Below are 19,047 nucleotides of genomic sequence, written 5' to 3'. Positions count from 1 at the left end.
GTAGTAGAAAGTTGTTAAATGAGCTTTTCATCTTGAAAAGTCTATAATGATGAGCTGTAGGGTCCCTTTTTATTGCTTCTGGCTTTCTTCCATATTTTGTTTGGTCTCTGATTTTAAATGCCCTGGATAGCTATTAGCTACAAAGTCCTCCTCTTTGACTTTATTTGCTACATCTGTTTCTTCCTGTAATTTATTTAACTTGACTTCCTCAGCTGAATATCCCTCAAAACTCTCTATTTTTCTGTTAGTCTTAATCTGTACTCATGCTTAAGAGAGCTTATTCTTTCAGCTCTGTTGGGGATTGTAACCGTGACATCACCTAAATTTTAATCCCATTTTAGGAACAGAGTCAGTCGATCCTGCATTCTCTTCTAGTGCTGTGCACAAACATGTTTGTACAAGGAGGTTCATTGAAGGCTTTCAGAGGAACGATTAAAAATAGCGTAAAGCCATTAGGTATAATTCTTTTAAAAGTCAGCTGAAGTCCCTCAAACATCTTCTCATCTCACTGAATAAAACCCAGGGTTTTCAGCATGTCCCTCAGTGCCACCCAGGGAGACCCTGCTCCCACCACCTCTGTGGCCTCAGTGCTTGCAGCTCTGCCTTCTTGAGCAAGTCAGATGCAAGCACTTCAGTTCTCTGCACTCAGCTTTCCTTCAGCTCAGATGTGTGATGGCTTGTTCTCGCATTTCTTTTAAGTCTCAACTTAAATGTTGCCTCAGAAAGGCCTTCTCTGACCAGCCTGCCTGTATCATTCCATATCCTCTACCCTTCTTTATTATATTTTCTTAGATGGCGCTTAGCATCATCTGATGGACTATTTATTTCTTCATTGAAACCCCATCTGCCCCCCCATACACACTGATGTGTAAACTTGTGAGAGTAAAGGCTTTTATTAAAGTTTTTTTTTTTAATTTTTATCTTGAATTCAAAGTAGTGCCTGTCAGTAGTAATAGTTCAGTAAATTATTTCTCAAATGAATGAATCGCAGTAAGAAGTGGATAAAGGGACTTTGCTGGTGTGCCAGTGATTTGGACTCTGCTTCCACTCTAGGTGGCACAGGTTTTATCCCTGGTCAGGGAATTAAGATTCTGCAAGCCACGAGGTTTGGCCCCCCCCCCAAAAATAGATTAAGTGTGGTACATTTTATGTGACTGACTGCCATCTAGCCATTAAAAGTCATGTATGAGGTAATGATACAGGAAAGGATACTAAAAATGCTTCATGATATAATGAGTAGAGAAAAATATGAGCATACGTATGTATGTGTGTGTTAGCCACTTAGTCGTGTCCGACTCTTTGTGGCCCCATGGGCTGTAGCCCTCCAGGCTCCTCTGTCCATGGGATTCTCAGGCAAGAATACTGGAGTGGGTTGCCATTTCCTCCTCCAGGGAATATTTATGTATTACGGTTCCAGTTTTATTTAAATGAAAGGCAACCATAAGAAAATAAACTGTTAAGTGGTTAACTCTGGATAGTGGGGATACAGGTGACTTTTACCATTTGAGCCACTCAAACGGTAAAGAATCTGCCTGCAATGCAGGAGACCAGGGTTCTAACCCTGGGTTGGGAAGTTCCTCTGGAGAAGAGAATGGCTATCCACTCCAGTATTCTCGCCTGGAGAATCCCTGTGGACAGAGGATCCTGGCGGGCTCTAGTCCACGGGATCACAAAGAGCTGGACACAACTAAGTGACTAACACACACACACACACACACAGGTGACTTTTTCAAATTCTTTATTACTGAAATATATTTCAGTGTCTATTTTTTTTAAAGGGGAAAAATATATATTTTAAAACAGTATCCCTACTTGGCTACCCAGGTTTCTGAATTCAAAATTAAATCCCCATCATTCCTTTCACAAAAATCAGTACATTGGTTTGGCTTTATCATCCTCCCAAATTCTCATTTCTCAGTATGAAAGATACCTAGGGGTATCTTTTTTCACAGTGTGTCTTTTATACTTTTATCATCACTTTGAAAGCTAGGCTCTCATCTTATGCCTTGATAACTCCTCCCTGCTTTTTGTGATTCTTTCATCAGTATTATCTTATTCATTATGAGACTGGTCTTTCTAAAACCTTAATCAGTGACAGTCAGCTAACAGCCAAGCCTCTTGAACTGGTGATATTTAGATCTATTTACTGAACCAGCTTATCTGTTCAGTATCATCTTTTTTAGTTAGTTTTTAGTTCATTTTTCACTTTTCAAAAAAGATGCATTTTTTTGGCTGCGCCGAGTCTTCGCTGCTGTGCGCGGGCTTCTCTAGCTGTGGCAGGTGGGGGCTGCTCCTCACTGGGGTGTGCGGGCTTCTCTTTGCAGTGGCTTCTCTTGTCGCAGGGCACAGGCTTAGTTGCTCCGTGTCATGTGGAATCTTCTTGGACCGGGGATGCTCCAGTATCATCCTTTAGTGTTTATCATTGTATCTTTACAGTTTGTGTCTTTATGACCTTTATGTAGATTAAGCTCATCTTGCTTTCTTGCTTTTCCTCATGCATTTTCTTATCTGCAGTTGTACCATCTTATTTATTTAGGTCAACTCCTAAATGGGAAGGATGTTTCCAGATCCCGTTTGCTTTCTGTCTTCAAGAGGCCATTCCCATTGCCACAGCACTAGGTCTCTTTCACATTTTCTGGTATATTTGCTTAGTCTTGTGTATCTTCTTTCTTAACTCTACTCGAGGTATTTGAGCACAGGACTCCCCTACCGTTTTTATTGCTTGTCTTACCCCAGCCAAGTCTAGAAGCATAATAGTAGGAGCCTAATAAATATTTAAGAGATCTCAGTTCTGCCACAAAAATAAAGGTGAAGTGATCTACATAAAGGCAAAGCACCATACATGACTTCTTGTAGCGCTTCATAGCCAGTGCTTGTATCAGTTCTTTTTAATGGAAAAATGATTAAATTTTATTAATTAAAACATGAGAACTATGATATATTCTAAATAAAATGGTACCAAGCTGTGTGTATGTTAGTACATAAATGTGATTTCTACACCTTGCTTTGTTCTTTCTCTTTTGATAAAACTCCCTTCTTTGATTATTTTGCTCTCTTTTCAGTTTTCAAGAATCAGGCTATTTTTTCATTTATCCTTGATATAGAACAGGTGTTTCATTTCAAAAGAGAGGTGATGATCACTTGCCTTCTGTTATTTCTGCTGTATGACCATACTGCACCACAGACAGTTATGTCCGGTTTCAGAGCTAGATCTTAGATTCCAGTGACCTGCAGTTCTGTCCTGTGTTCAGTTATTGCCATTGCTTCAAGTCATAGATTGAGTTACACACTGTGTGTGTTCATCTATATTTGTACCAACTCCAAGAGTTGATTATGACTTTCATGATCTCGGCTTTGATTAGACCATCACCAGGACCTAGAAAACGCCAGTCTTCTCAGTACAGCGACCCTAAACCACAGGGTAACCGTCCAAGTACAGCTGTCAGAGTTCACCGTCCATCCACACACAATCTTCACAATGACAGAGGGAAAGCTGTTCGTAGTCGGGAAAAGAAAGAACAGAATAAAGGAAGAGAAGAAAAGGTAAATGTTACTGATTTTTATAAGTTAAAAAGTTATTTATTTACCTTAAAAATGAAGACTACAAATTTTAATAATTTTTAGGAATTAAATCTGCTACTATAATAAAACCATGGTCACACTGCACCTGGGATAGGATTTTTCCTACTCAGTATTCAACAAATATTTTTGGTTGCTTTTTGTAACTTTCTATCTTGGTGGTAAAGAAACATATTCTTTACCCATTTTTACCAGTTACTAATATTTTACCCTTTTTGCTTTATCATTTACTCTCTGTATACTTGATTTTTCCTGAAGCATTGAGCGTAGGTAAGTTGTAGAAATCATGCCCTTTTACCCTGAAATATTTTAGTGTCAGTTTTTTAAATACTGGGACATTTTTTTCACACAAACACAAAGCAGTGACCAAAAATCATTAATTTTGCATTGATACAGTACTGTTATCTAATCCACAGACTTTTATAAAATTTTGCCAGTTACTCTAATAATGTCATTTATATCTTTTCCCCCCACCTGCCCTGTGCCAGGACCCAGTATGGAAGCATATGTTGCATTTGGTTGTCACGTTTCTCCAGCCTCTTTTAATGTGAACATTTCCTCAGCCTTTATCTTTTTTGGCCTTTTTAAAGAGTTATTTTGTAGAATGTTCCTCGGTTTGGGTTCACCTCATGTTTCCTTGTGATTAGATTAAGGCTGTGCATTCTTGGCAGGGGTGCCACTGAAGTGAAGTTTTGTTCTCCTCAGCGTATCATATAAGGAGGCACACAGGATGTTTATTACTCTGTTACTTGTGATAAAGTGGATCACTTGGTTAGGGTGGCGTCTGCCAAGTCTCTCCACTATAAAGTTACTCTTTTTCCCTTTATAGTCATCTGTGGGGAGATACTTTTGAGATTATATAAATATCCTGTTTCTCATCAAAATTTTATTTGTTTCGGCATCCAGGAGTTCTTGCCTGAATCAGTTATTCCTCTGACAATTGAAAAATCATTTTCTAATGCTATTTTCTCTTCTTCACTTAATTGACTTTGAATTGTAAGAAAAAGCTCTATCTCTTCCCCTTTATTTAATTTTATCTGTATGGACTCATGGATTCTTATTTTATTCAGGGAATTAAAATTTGTTACTATCTTTCTGATGCTTAAATTGTCCAAGATTTGAGGAGCAGGAGACCCTTGAAGCTGGATCTTAAGTCTTTTTAACATGTACTCACCATTCTCTTACAAAATAGAGTGTTCCAGGCTCCTCCTGTATTTACCCTTGTTTCTCCAGGAAACAAGGTTCCTGTTAGTTCCCTGGTTCTTGTCAGTGAGGAATGAGCTTTATAAACCGAGATTTCAGTGCTAGTTAATATTATTTGAGTGCTTACGCGCCCTTGCAGTAAGAAGCAGATAGGACTCTAAGAATTCAGTTTCGGTCCTCTCTCTTCCACCTCCCCACTCCCTTGACCGAGGCACATACCTAGTCTATGAAATGGTAAAGCACCGATCATTTGTTTGGCTCGTTGTACCAAAAGGCCCCTGCACACCACCTGGGCAAAGTAAAAACTGGGTTATAGCAAATGTGCAGTCCCCAGGGCTGTCCTCCTCAGCAGTCCAACAGTCTGTGCTGAGGTAGTCTGCTCTTCTAAACAGTCGCTGTGCAAGCTGACTTAGGAAAAGGAAGTAAGAGCACAGAACCAAGTCTCTTCAGAGAAATGTCTCTTCTATAATGGGCAGGTCTGTTGCCCATTATACAAATGACTTTTTTGGTTACTGTTGAGTTTTAAGAGTTCTTTATATATTCTAGAGATTAGTTCTTTGTCAGATTTGCATTTTGCAGATTTTTTTTTAAGTGTGTAGTTTGTCTTTTCGTTGTTTTAGCAGGATCTTTCACAAGACAAATGATTTTAATTTTGGTAAAGTCCAGTATTTCCTTTTATAGACTGTATTCTTGCTGTCAAGTTCTTAACTCTTTGCCTATCCCTAGATCCCAATTTTTAAAAATTTTTTTCTTAAATTTTTATAATTTTATGTTTTACATGTAATTCCATGATCTGTTTTGAGTTGATTTTTATGTAAAGTGTGAGGCTTAGGTCAAGGTTCATTTTTTGCCCATACATATTCAGTTGCTCCAACACCATTTGTTGAAAAGGATTTATTATAGCTCAGGGAACTATATTCAGTATCCTGTGATAAATTATAATGGAAAAGAATATGAAAAAGAATATACATATATGTATAACTGAGTCACTACTCTGTGCAGCAGAAGTTAATACATTATAAATAATATATATGTCAATAAAATTTTTATACCATTCTCAAAAATTTGGGGGGAATATTTGTGTGGGTCTGTTTATGGGCTCTCTATTAGGTTTCATTGAGCTGGCAGTCCACCCAGTGTTCAAATAGATGTTTTTGTGTTTCTCTCAAAAGTTTGAGATATCCTGCAGTGTCCTGTGAGTTTGCCATTGTGCCTTGGAGTGCTTTAGCATGCAGCCTTGTGGCCCTAATGACTGACATCACAGAGGATGGGAGGAAATCTCTTCTAAGGGCTGAGGTGTCTCTTGGGGGAATATGGGAATAATCAAAAGGTGTTTTTGGAGCATCAGTAGGAACTGAGTAGGTGTTAAAGATTGACCTATTATCTTACCTAAAGAAACCATCTGTCTTTAACCTTATCTCTTCTAAAGCTTTGAGATAAATATACATATCTAATATTCACTAGTGACCACAATTTATCTCAATATTAATTTTTTCTGTTGTCAGTTTATATGCATAATATTTTTGTTTAACACCATTGTCATACTTTTTACAGAAAAATAAAAATTCAGTATGAAACTCTGATGTTGATGTAGAATGATGAGTTAACAGTCTTTGACTCTGTCCTTATTACTTGTACTGTTACATTAAGTTTTATAAAAATGTCACTTGAGTCCAATCTTTGTTTCTGATTCATAGAAATGAAATACAGTGTTTGAGGTCATCATAAGCTCATGTGTTTTTTCCTCTATTTGTGTAGAACAAATCACCTGCTGCAGCTGCAGAACCAGAGACAAATAAATTTGATAGTACTGGGTATGATAAGGACTTAGTAGAAGCTTTGGAAAGGGATATAATTTCTCAGAATCCCAATGTTCGATGGTAAGTTATAGCACAGCAAAACGATTGGATGTTGCTTTTTTGGAACAGAAATGGGCATGCGCTGAAGATTTTGAGGATAGAACCGGAAGACACATAATGAAAGACTTCACTTTGATTCAGGCTGTACCAGTTTTTGTTTAAAAATTTTAAATTTAATGAAATAAATAATAATAAAAATTTTATTAAATTTAAAAATCCTGTGTACAGAATGTGAACAAGATCACAAAATTTTCTTCTTCTTTTTGGGACAGTCTTTAAAGGTAAAATGGCAGTCATTCTTATGTATATGTATTGCTGGTTATCTTTAGGTTTATAAAATACGTATTGCTCCTATATCTTATTACTTAGAGCAGTGGTTCTCAACTTTACTAATATTATAAAATTAGAAGTTTGGGATTAACATATTATGCACTGATATATATAAAATACATAACCAACAAGGACCTACTATATAGCACAGGGAACCATACTTAATATTTTGTACTTATCTATAAGGGGAAAGAATCTTTAAAAAAAAAAAGAAGAAGATACTCTATGTATGTTTAACTGGATCACCCTTCTGCATACCTGAAACTAATATAACATTGTAAATCAGCTATACTTCAATGAATTATTAAAAAATAAATATTATATCTTATCAAAGAACTATAATTTATCACAAGTTCTAAAGTTCCATTTCCCACAAAGTTAGGCACATTCAGTTATATATTTTTTGTTAAAACTTATAGTTTGGGGGATATTTTAAAATATATTATCATGTCATATATCATAATATATTATCATGCCATGTGTACTGGTAGTTGTAGTAGTGGTGGTGATCTCGTTGTTGGTGATGATTTCGTGGCAATCTCTATTAACCTTGCTGTCCACCTCTTGATAGAGTAGGGAGCGAAGCAGCTGAATTACATAGCTTTGTGCTATGTTTACTCTTATGTTTGTTTGTGTTTTTTAGTGGGCTTATTATTTCTAAACTACGGAATTTATGGCATGAGCATTTTAAGAACAGAAATTTAAAATAAGATGGCATAATAATAAAGAGTAGGCCTATAGACCTGTGTTCTCATTCACCAAGCTGAAAATCATTACTGCCAAGACTTGAAGATTCAGATTGTGCCCTTTCTATATACTGGCTGGTGTGGCAGAAACCTTGTCACAATGTGTTAGTTCACACGTGCCTAGGAAGAAACTTCACATTCTGTCAGCAACATAAAATCATGTGCTTTCAGTGACTCTTTAGAATGACTACACTGAATCAAATATGTGAGCTAAGGTTTTAATCAAATATCTTCTCTTTCAGGGATGATATTGCTGATTTAGTAGAAGCTAAAAAGTTGCTTAAGGAAGCTGTGGTGTTACCAATGTGGATGCCAGAATTCTTTAAAGGCATTAGGAGACCATGGAAAGTAAGTTTCTTACTGTAACAGCATTGTCAAAGCAAACGGCAAATGTGTTGTGTAGAGAGCCAGTATTTACCTGTGTTGAGGGAAGGGGGAGTAGAACATAGAGCAGGTACAGAAAAATTTAAGTATGTTGTGTTATTCAGACGAAAAACTGTTGCAAGGTTTCCAGAATAGGAAACAGATGCAGTGTGATCTTGGAAAAGATATACACATAGCAGATTTATAATGAACTTATATTTGCAAATATGAACAAGTTGCCTAAATACAAAAATACTCCATTTTACATGTTGTGTTGCAGAACTTGTATCTGTATTTCTTGGAATTGTTCCTAAGAAATTAATAAGACATATCTGCATCTAATGAGTACTCCTTTTTAAAAACGTTTATTTATATATGGCTTCACTGGGTCTTCATTTCTACACGTGGGCTTTCTCTAGATGAAGCAAGTAGGGGGTTGCTCTCTAGTTGTGGTGCACGGGCTTCTCATTGCAGTGATTTCTCTTGTTATAGAGCACGGGCTCTAGGAAGGTGCTTAGGCTTCAGTAGCTGCAGCCCTCAGGCTCAGTTGTTGGAACTCCCAGGCTCTGGGGCACAGGCTTGGCAGTTGTGGTGCATGGGCTTAGCTGTCCTGCAGCATGTGGGATCTTTCCAGAGCAGGGATTGAACCCGTGGCCCCTGCATTGGGAGGTGGATTCTTTACAACTGAACCACCAGGGAATCCCTAATGAGTGCTTTGTAAAAGTCACGTGCTGATCAGAAAAGTGTCCAAAAAACTCTTGGATTTGGGAAATGTGCTAATGGCTCACTCTGTACTTGTCTTTTGGAATTCTTGAAGTGTTAAGTGATAAGCAAGATACAAAATTCTAGACTTACCTTGAGTACAACCATGTTAAAAAAAAAATCAACTAATTTGTTTGAGCAAAAGGACTAGCAGGAAATATATCTAGATCCTACAGTACCTGTGTTAGGGTATGATATCAGTACTATAATATGGATTATATTTTTTCTCATCTCTTAGTTCCAAATTTTTAATAATGTGTAATTACCTTACTTTTGTAATGCAAAAAGTAAATTTGTGATAAAATATCCTTCTGTTTATCTTTGCCTTTTACTTATCTCAGTATTATGTGTAAGTTAGTTGAAGACTGATTCTTAGTAATGGAATTCTTGTGAATTAGAACAACAGCAGATAAACCCTTTGCTGACACTGTTATATTCCCAACAGGGAGTGTTAATGGTGGGCCCACCTGGCACAGGAAAGACCCTCCTTGCTAAGGCAGTAGCAACGGAATGTAAGACAACATTCTTCAATGTCTCTTCATCAACTCTGACTTCCAAATACAGAGGAGAGTCTGAGAAGCTTGTTCGTCTTCTGTTCGAAATGGTGAATGCTTGAGACAACTCTAATGATTCTTTACTTCTAGAAGGGAAGAAAATGAATTGTAACTAACTCCATGGTGTAGAATCGCCAGGCAGGATACACTTGTGCCCAGGATATGGTTCCTGTGCCCTTGAAAGAAAGTGAAAAAGAAAAAGTGAAGTTGCTCAGTCGTGTCCAACTCTTTGTGACCCCATGGACTGTAGCCTGCCAGGCTCTTCCATCCTTAGAAACTTTTTACTAACATGAATTACTTGTATTTCTCTTTGACTCCTTTTCTCTGGAGGAATGACTGTCTATTAGCTTATGGACATGCTTATGCTATGGGATCCGTGTGACTGATCTGCTGCTATGTGAATTTAGGAATGTGAAATTATTATGTTTTTTAAGCCAGGCTTTGTTATAATATAGTAAATTCAGTATTGGTAAATAATGGGGAAAGGTGAAAATCACAAGTAAATATGGAACTGAGATTACCTCAGATCTATTCACTTATCAAATACCTGGAGTTTAATGACATAATCTTTGAATTCAGTTCTTTGCTTCTTACTTTGAGTTTCTTTTTCTTTCTTCCACTGCCACTCATCTGAGTATCAGTAGACGAAATATAATTCAACAAGTTTTGATTGAGTGGGTTGAATTCAATAACTTTTAGACTTTGGACTTTAAGTTTCACTTAACTGTTTCCGTCTTACCTCATTTAAGAAATTGTTTAGTTATATGCATGAGCACAGAGTTGTATTTATCATATAAATAGTGACAAAGATTTATATTCTTAGTCATGGTGGCCAAAATCTTAGATGATCGTGCTAACATTATACCACATCTACCTTCTTAGTCTCAGAGTAAGACAAAACAAAAACCCTTACAATTTAATGGTATCCATTTTCTGTAAAGGCTTCTTCCTGTTTCAGTTCCCATTTTTCTCTCCTTCAACTGCGATAATTCATAAGGCAGGATGTAAATTCTGACAGGTTCATATGGATTATTAATAGTCCATCCCACAGTAGGTGTCTGATAGAGAACCTCTTAAATCATTTTGAAAAATTCTCTTCAGGGGAAAAAATTACCAGTATTCCAGAATAACTTGGTGTTTTACAAATGTAAGCTCAGTAGAATGAATGGCTAAGTATGGGATCATTAGAGTCAGATGGCCTGGTTTAGATCCCACTTCCGTCACTTTCCCAGCTAGCTACCTGTGGGAGAATTCCTGTCCTGTTGCTCAGTTGCTTTATCTATAAGAAGGGGACAGTAATTTAGGACCTACCTCTAATGTTTATGCTCAAGCTGGAATAAAGATTGCAGGGAGAAATAACAATAACCTCAGATAGGCACATAACACCACCCTTATGGCAGAAAGCAAAGAGGAACTAAAGAGCCTCTTGATGAAAGTGAAAGAGGAGAGTGAAAAAGCTGGCTTAAAGCTCAACATTAAAAAAATAAGGTCATGGCATCTGGTCCCATCATTTTGTGGCAAATAGATGGGGAAACAATGGGAACAGTGACAGACTTGATTTTCTTGGGCTCCAAACTCACTGCAGATGGTGACTGCAGCCATGAAATTAAAAGACGCTTACTCCTTGGAAGAAAAGCTGTGACCAACCTAGACAGCATATTAAAAAGCAGAGACATGACTTGGCCAACAGAGGTCCGTCTTGTCAAAGTTACGGTTTTTCTAGTAGTCATCTATGGATGTGAGAGTTGGACTATAAAGAAAGCTGAGTGCCGAAGAATTGATGCTGTGATGCTGTGATTTTAAACTGTGATGTTGGAGAAGACTCTTGAGAGTCCCTTGGACAGCAAGGAGATCAAACCAATCAGTCCTAAAGGAAATTAACCCTGAATATTCATTGGAAGGACTGATGCTAAAGCTGAAACTCCAATACTTTGGCCACCTGATGTGAAGAAATGACTTACTGGAAAAGTCCCTTATGCTGGGAAAGATTGAAGGCAGGAGGAGAAGGGGACGACAGAGGATGAGATGGTTGGATGGCATCACCGACTCGACAGACATGAGTTTGAGCATGCTCTGGGAGTTCAAGATGGACAGGGAAGCCTGGTGTGCTGCAGTCCATGGAGTCGCAAAGAGTCAGACACAACTGAGCGACTAAACTGAACTGACCTCTAATGTTTTGAGGGTGAAATCAGCCAGTGCACTTCAGCTGCTTAATATAGAGCTTGGCTCATAACTCATAAATATTTACTATTACTGTTTTAAGAATTATTTGATTATTTTTTAAATTTAGGGAGTTTTTTTTTTTACTGTATTTTTTTAATTTATTTTTTTAAATTGGAGGATAATTACTTTATAATACTATGTTGACCTCTGCCATATATCAGCATGAATCAGCCATAGGTATATAAGGTAGGGTTTTGTATTGAGGAAAAAGGACTGTTTTCTTCTATGAGGGAAAGCCTCTTACAAAGTGCTAATTTGTAGTATTTTTTTTTTATAGTGTAGTCAAACAACTTATTTTTTACTGGCTTCCCTGGTATTGTCTAGGAAAATCTTAACCGTCTTTTAAATCTTATCTGGAGAGTGCTACCTTGAGCTGCTCACTTGATCAGAGGTTCAATCACAAACCAGTGCCTGCAGTTTGGAGCTCCTGCCTCTCTGAATTTTGTTTATGGCTCCCTTGAAACCAGCTTGATTTTCTCCTTTTCATCAGGTGGACTCTCTCGAGGAGTAAAATTGTACTGCCTCTTATGTCTTGGTTTTGACTGCTCTGCAGATGACTGCCTCTCTCTTATGTGCCCTGCCCCACCAGAATGTCTCAAAGTGAGCATGGCTTAAGGCCTGTATTTTGAATAAGCCCACTTAAATATTATCATTACTATTTTTAATTATTTTTAACTGAAGGATGATTGCGTTACGGTATTGTGTTGATTTCTGCCATACATGGACAAATACTGTTTTTTAAATTATTTATTTTCAGTTGCACTGGGTCCTTTTTGCTGTTTCAGGCTTTCTCTGGGTGCTATGAGAGGGCTACTCTCTAGTTACGTTGTGCAGGCTTCTGGTTTCAGTGGCTTCGCTGCGGAGCACAGACTCTGAGGCTCAGTAGCTGTGACTCAACGGGCTTAGTTGCTCCATAACCATATGGAATCTTCCCAGACCAGGGATCGAACCACTGTCCCCTATAGATTCTCGCAGGCAGATTCTTATCCACTGTAGCACTAGGGTAGTCCACTTAAATATTATTAAAATCTGTCCAGGGTTTTTCATATGAGTTGGTACAGACATTTAAAAACTTAACTGTATATTTTTTTGTTATATTTTCAAGAACTTTCATTTTCAAGTGTCGGAAATCTAATCCCGGGTGATCCAGTGGTTAAGATTCTGCACTTCCAATGCAGGGGTCGTGGGTTCCATCTCTGGTCGGGGAACTGTGAGCCCACATGCTGCAGGTGCAGCTGATAAAGGGGGAAAAAAGTAATCAAATCAGTTTAAACAATAAGAATAGTATGTTGGGTGACATGACTGGGAATTACCAGGTTACGTTTTAGATTTTTAGGTCTAACAGTGTCTAGCAATTCAGATGTCCTTGGGAATTATTTTTGTCTAAACATTTGGCTCTTTTTACCTCTGGGTTGACTTTGACATTGACAGATCCATATGGTGACTAAGATCGCCATTAGAGGTTTAAATCTTATTTTTGTTTTCCTAATGGTAATCCCTGAGAACTAGTCCTCATTTCTCGGTTGTTCCAGCAAAACTCCGGAGATTAATGTTTGGCCTTGCTTGAGTCATACGCTTGTGCCTAGACTCTCCTAGGACTCCAGCAGAGGTTGGCCTCACTTGAAGTAGTGGAGTAAGAATGAGAAAGAGATGATTTATGTACAAATGAAAAGGAGAGCTTCTCTTATCAGAAGAAGGGGTGCTGTGCAGGCAGAAACAGTTGGTGTCCTCTTCCACATCTCTCTATGATACTTTCCCAGGTCATCCAAACCCAGTTTTAAATGTGCCACGTAGCCTCTGATTTAATTTAGACCTTTCTATGTACCCTTAGTATGGAGAAAAACTCAAAGCTAGTAGGTTTTGCTTGAAATTTGATTTTTGTCCTTGGTTCTGATGGTTGCTAGCTAGAATTTCAATTACAAATTTTCTTGCATGTTTGCTTTGTTCTTTCCCTCCATCCAGCTTATCTTCCCCCTCTGTTTCTTGAAAAGAAAGTACCGAAGTGTTTGTACATAGTGCCTAAAATCCAAGTAAAAAGATACCTTAATTTAAAATGGTATTATCCTTTGGGGGCAAACAGATTACTTAAAATTCAAGTTTTTAACTAGAAAAGAAACTGAGATTTTAATATTAGGATTTTCCAAGTGAACAGACTAAAAGTGAATCTGTACTTTGGAGGCAGAGTCTTTCAGCACAGTACCTTTTAGAGGGTCCTGGATTGTAACCTCATGGTCAGAAGAATTGATGGACCCAGTACAATTGCATGTTCCAGTCTGTTGTGTTCATTTGCCATTGTGGACTTCTGTTTTTAAAATGCTGTTGGTTCACTTAAGCTCTGTTTTGAGAAATCCTTGCCATCATTTAATTTCAAGCTTTCTTGTGTGGTGATTCGGTAAGTGTGGATATTTCATTTTAAAAATGATTAACAGTAAGTATTAATTACTGTAATAATATGCTTATCAACTATACTCCAATAAAAAAATAAAGTCTACTAAAAACCAAAAAAACCCACAAAAATAGATAAAATGCTGCTTCTGTCTCCTTAAGAAAAGGGTGATACTCCTGAATCTTACACAGCTGTTTATTAGGTTAATACCTGACCAGTGGATCAGTCTTCCCTGTCCTTTGATTTGAGGAAGAAGAAATGCATTTAAGGTACAAAAATAAACTTGGGGAATATTATTCAGCCATTAAAGAGAATGAAGTACTGTACATGCTATAATGTAAATAAACGTTGAAAACATGCTGAGTAGAAGAAAGCAGACACAAAGGCCACATATTGTATGATCCCATTAATTTAAAATGTTCAGAACAGGCAGATGCATAGGGACAGAAAATAGATCAGTGATCACCAGGGGCTGGGGGAAGAGAAGTGGGGGTTATTGGGCAGGGGAGGCACTGAAATGTTCTGGAATTTACAGTGATGATGGTTGCATAATAGTATTAATATGCTGATTCCTGAATTGTATACTTTAAAATGGTTTAAATGGTGAATTTTTTGTTATATGAATTTTATCTTAGGAAAAAAAAGGCCATTTTAATTGACTCTTCTAATTGACCGTTGAACAATGTGAAGATTAATCTGCATGTAACTTACAGTTAGCCCTCTGTATCCACAATTCCTCTACACCCTCAGATTCAACCAACCTAGGTAGTAGTATAGTATTTATTACTGAAAAATATCTACATGTAAGTAGACCCATGCAGTTCATACCTGAATTTTTCAGGGGTCAGCTGTACTTGTATTAGTCAAATGAAAAATGGCAATTTAATTAGAATTCCTTAGAGAGAATTTATATTTATAAAAATTTAAATTTAAATATATTTATATATTATATATATAATATTGTATATATTTACATTAAAATAAATTTACATATAAATAAAATATTAAAATTTAAATATATTTTTAAATATTTATAAAAATCTGTGTGATATTATTAATACAGAGGGTAATGGTTCTTTTTAACAAAATTTTTTATGCAATTTTAGAATGCTTATCAGTATCTATAAATGTCTTCCCACTATCGTTATCCATATCATTGTAATGTACAGGATAATCCTGTATTTTATATGACATCTAGCCAATCAGAGTATTGGAACAGTATAGAAATTGCCATATAATATTTAAGTATACAATAAGTCTGTATTAGAAGCTGTATTTTAGCTCTTCCAATTTTCTCCTCTCTCCTCAGTATTAGGACAAGAGGGAGAGCTGCAGTGTGGGAGGCTCTTCCACTCTTCTAATTGCTTAACTGTAGATTACTTTTAAATGGAATTAAAAACCTGGTGTTGCCTGGTTTCTTCCTGCAGGCTCGATTTTACTCTCCAGCTACTATATTTATTGATGAGATAGACTCCATTTGCAGCCGCAGAGGGACTTCTGAAGAGCATGAGGCAAGCAGAAGGGTGAAGGCCGAGCTGCTGGTTCAGATGGATGGTATGCGTGTGTATAAGCATGAGCTAAGCTCCACTCACAGTGCTAACCCCCAGCTCCAGTGCCCAGGGGCTGGCCAGGAGGTCCTGGAGATCGACAGCAGTGAACTGGGGATGCTGACAGTGGGGACACACCAGAAATAACGGCTGTTCCTTCACTGAACACCTTTTGTCATACACACTGATCTCATTCTTAGCCATGAACTGAAACAAATGCAGATAAATTGGCCTTAGAGGGGGATATGTATGGTTTTGAAGAATTTTTTAAATTGTTACATAGTTTTGCTGAACTAGTCTTTTTATTAAATCTGTTTTTGAGTCATATTTTCTGCATATTACAAAAACTCATTTTTCTTGAACTGCAAACTCACACATGTAACCAGTTTGTTTTGTAAGTCTTAAAGAGGATGATTACATTGCTTTTAACGTTGTGCTAAATATTTGAGGATCTTAAATATTTGAGCTTTTCTTCTCTTTTTTTTTTTTTTTTACTATGTTCTTACCCTTCCTCAAGGTGTTGGAGGTGCTTCTGAAAATGATGACCCTTCCAAAATGGTTATGGTTCTGGCAGCTACTAATTTTCCCTGGGATATTGATGAGGCTTTAAGACGACGTCTTGAGAAAAGAATCTATATTCCATTACCATCAGGTATCTTCATTTGAATTGAACTTCTATATATATATATTTTTTTATTTATTTACTTGGCTGAACCAGGTCTTAGTTGCAGCATGTGAACTATTAGTTGTAGTCATGTGGGATCTAGTTTCCTGACCAAGGATTGAACCCAGGCTGCTTGAATTGGGAGCCAGAGTCTTAGCCACTGGACCACCAGGAAAGTCCCTCATGTTGACTCTTCAGTAGTTTTGCTAAATTTTGAAGTTTAGTATTAATTAATTAACTTTACTTTGAAAGACAAACCAGTTCAATTAAAAACTAAAAACTTTTCAATTAAAAAAAATTTTTTCAATTAAAAAGTTAAATTTAAAAATAAACTAAATTCAATGAGGAATAGCTCTTAAATTTTTTAAGCAAGTGAGCTCTAAGAATTGAAAAACAACTTCTTAAAGTAGACTGGAGAAAAATAAAACATTGTTTATGTTGATGTTTATGTTCGTTTATATTTCTATATATGTTTATATATTTTTATATATGCTATGTTTATATATATTTATATTTTGTTTCTCCCAATAGCAAAAGGCAGGGAGGAGCTATTACGAATAAGTCTCCGTGAGCTGGAATTGGCTGATGATGTTGACCTTGCGAGTATAGCAGAAAACATGGAGGGCTATTCAGGTGCAGACATTACCAACGTGTGCAGGTATGAATTACTTTGGAAGTACAGGTTTTTGTTTCTGGTTCTGGTTTTGTTTTTAGGAAGCATAGATTTTTGTCAGTGTAAACTTCTGTTATGAAGTTTTAAGGCTAAATTAAGATAGATGAAGAATAAAGACCCACATTATATAACCTAGTCAGAGACACACGTTTTGGTATTAAGCTAGTGTTAGCTGGTGCTAGTAAGTCATGTGGCTGTCTTGTATGTCACTGAAGACTGGTTCATTTAAAAGCTACACGTTCAAGAAGGTAGTGTTAAAACAACTGATATAAGATAGAAAACCAGTCATTGTCTTGGATTAGAAGAAAAAGTTTTAGGTTTTAAAACTTTTTATTTGCATACTTTAAAAAGTGTGCATTCTAGTAATTAAAACCATTTGAACAAAAGAAAATGTCACTCTGATCACACTGCACTTTAACAGCCCCTGGGACACCTTGGACCCGTTTGCTTTTTACTCTGGATTTCATTGCCACCCCTCCCAGCTTCCTCCTTCAACATGTAAACTGGTTTTCTTCCCCAGCAGCCAGACAGGCAGATGGGAGAGGCAGGAATGGCCTTCAGCCCTCCTGTCAGTAGTTCTCCTTTCTTTGATGTGAAAAGGGTAGCACAGTCATTTAAATTTGATCCACATTCTACATCTTACAAGGTTAAAACAGCTAAAAGAAGTAAAAGAAGGCGGCAGAGCTTGTGGAATGTACGATGCTTATTGGCGGCACACGCCCTATTAAAACTTGCCTGCTTACTTCTGTTCAGTCATTTCTTTCAAAAGCAGTGGATTTTCCTCTTCCATTTGTTTCCGTCTTCAATTTTGACTTAGCAAATTTTATAATCTCCGCCATATCGGTGTGTCAGACATGGTTGCAGAGGAAGCAGAGCGAGGCATGGCTGAGCAGAGTCCAGTCTGCACGATGACTGCTGCCAGGTGCCTGGGTTAGAAAAATTAAAGTTGGCGCATTCATTCAGCATATTGTTCCATAGGAGACGTCATCCAATGTAGATTGATTTGGCACATCAGAGGGGGGTACAGTCCCATTTTCAGTGAAGTGTCATAAATGTGATAGGAATAGCAGTAACAAGAAAAGATGGTCTCTACTTCAAAACGTGATTGAAGTAGCTTTGGTCCTAATCTTGGTATTAGCTTGGACATTTATTAGGAAGGTACTTGACTGCACTGGTTTACTCACCTCCAAAGGAAGCATTCCATGCAGGGCTGATGTGAGGATTAGCAATAATGCGTGTATGAAACCCTTTGTAGCTGTCGCTTTGCACACATGGTGGCTGCTGTTAAGGATCAAACTGGGTGAAAGCAAGGAGGTAGTTGAATCTGAAGTTTCTCCTTAAAAAAAAAATAGCACTAATACAGAGGAGGGGAAAGGAGAGACCACTTGATTGTTTAGCTTTTCGTACACATGCAGTAGAAAACATTTAATTTTCTAGCCAACAACTTCTCTCCTGTCCCTGTGATGCTTATTCTTTATGGTACACTTTTAATAAAATTCAGTTGCCCTCATTTATATCCTTCTACTACTTCTTGGGCTTTTTGCTCAGATTTAACTGCTAACAAAACAGCTCAAAAACAGGCCTTGTTGTCCAATACTAGATTCTGTGCAGTACTACTTATGTATAGACAATAAAGTAATAACAGAATAACACATGCACTGAAAAAAATCTTCTGTTCACAGTTTTTTATTTGACTAACACATCACTTTATGGATTTTGTCTTTTTAATTTAAAACCTAGGGATGCATCCTTGATGGCGATGAGAAGGCGTATTGAAGGTTTGACCCCAGAAGAAATCAGAAATCTTTCAAGAGAAGAAATGCATATGCCTACAACTATGGAGGATTTTGAAATGGCTTTAAAAAAGGTTTCAAAGTCAGTATCTGCTGCAGACATTGAAAGATATGAGAAATGGATATTTGAGTTTGGATCATGCTAAATTCTCACATGTAAACTGTGAGCAACCTTGCATTAAGTGTTTGAATAATTAAATGTAGTATTTCATTGCACCAGGCGATATATTTTTTTAAACTTTCGTTATGGTAAGAGTGAAAAAAAAAAGTATGACTCTGAATAAAGGCAATTTTTTCAAGTTACAAGCAAACTTGTTTTACTTTAGCATTACTCTTTCTCTTTCACTGACAAGTGTAGCACAAGT

The 19,047-nt window shown here is 37.1% G+C and overlaps 1 protein-coding gene across 2 annotated transcripts in view; it reads left to right on the top strand.

Moving 5' to 3' along the window:
• KATNA1 (katanin catalytic subunit A1) overlaps positions 1–18,958 on the top strand; it is a 32,490-nt gene extending 13,532 nt beyond the window's left edge. For both annotated transcript variants that reach the window (XM_068985156.1, XM_068985157.1), the window contains 8 exons: positions 3,363–3,543; positions 6,541–6,662; positions 7,960–8,065; positions 9,288–9,446; positions 15,433–15,559; positions 16,070–16,204; positions 16,748–16,874; positions 18,630–18,958. In XM_068985156.1, coding sequence (XP_068841257.1) covers positions 3,363–3,543; positions 6,541–6,662; positions 7,960–8,065; positions 9,288–9,446; positions 15,433–15,559; positions 16,070–16,204; positions 16,748–16,874; positions 18,630–18,828 — 1,156 coding nt within the window. In that variant the 3' untranslated portion in view covers positions 18,829–18,958. The remainder of the gene's footprint in view (positions 1–3,362; positions 3,544–6,540; positions 6,663–7,959; positions 8,066–9,287; positions 9,447–15,432; positions 15,560–16,069; positions 16,205–16,747; positions 16,875–18,629) is intronic.
• Positions 18,959–19,047: the final 89 nt, after the last annotated feature.

Source organism: Capricornis sumatraensis, chromosome 13 (genome assembly GCF_032405125.1).
Source record: "Capricornis sumatraensis isolate serow.1 chromosome 13, serow.2, whole genome shotgun sequence".
Classification (NCBI taxonomy): domain Eukaryota; kingdom Metazoa; phylum Chordata; class Mammalia; order Artiodactyla; family Bovidae; genus Capricornis; species Capricornis sumatraensis.
Note: the sequence above shows the minus strand (reverse complement) of the source record. Positions and strands in the feature narration are given on the sequence as shown.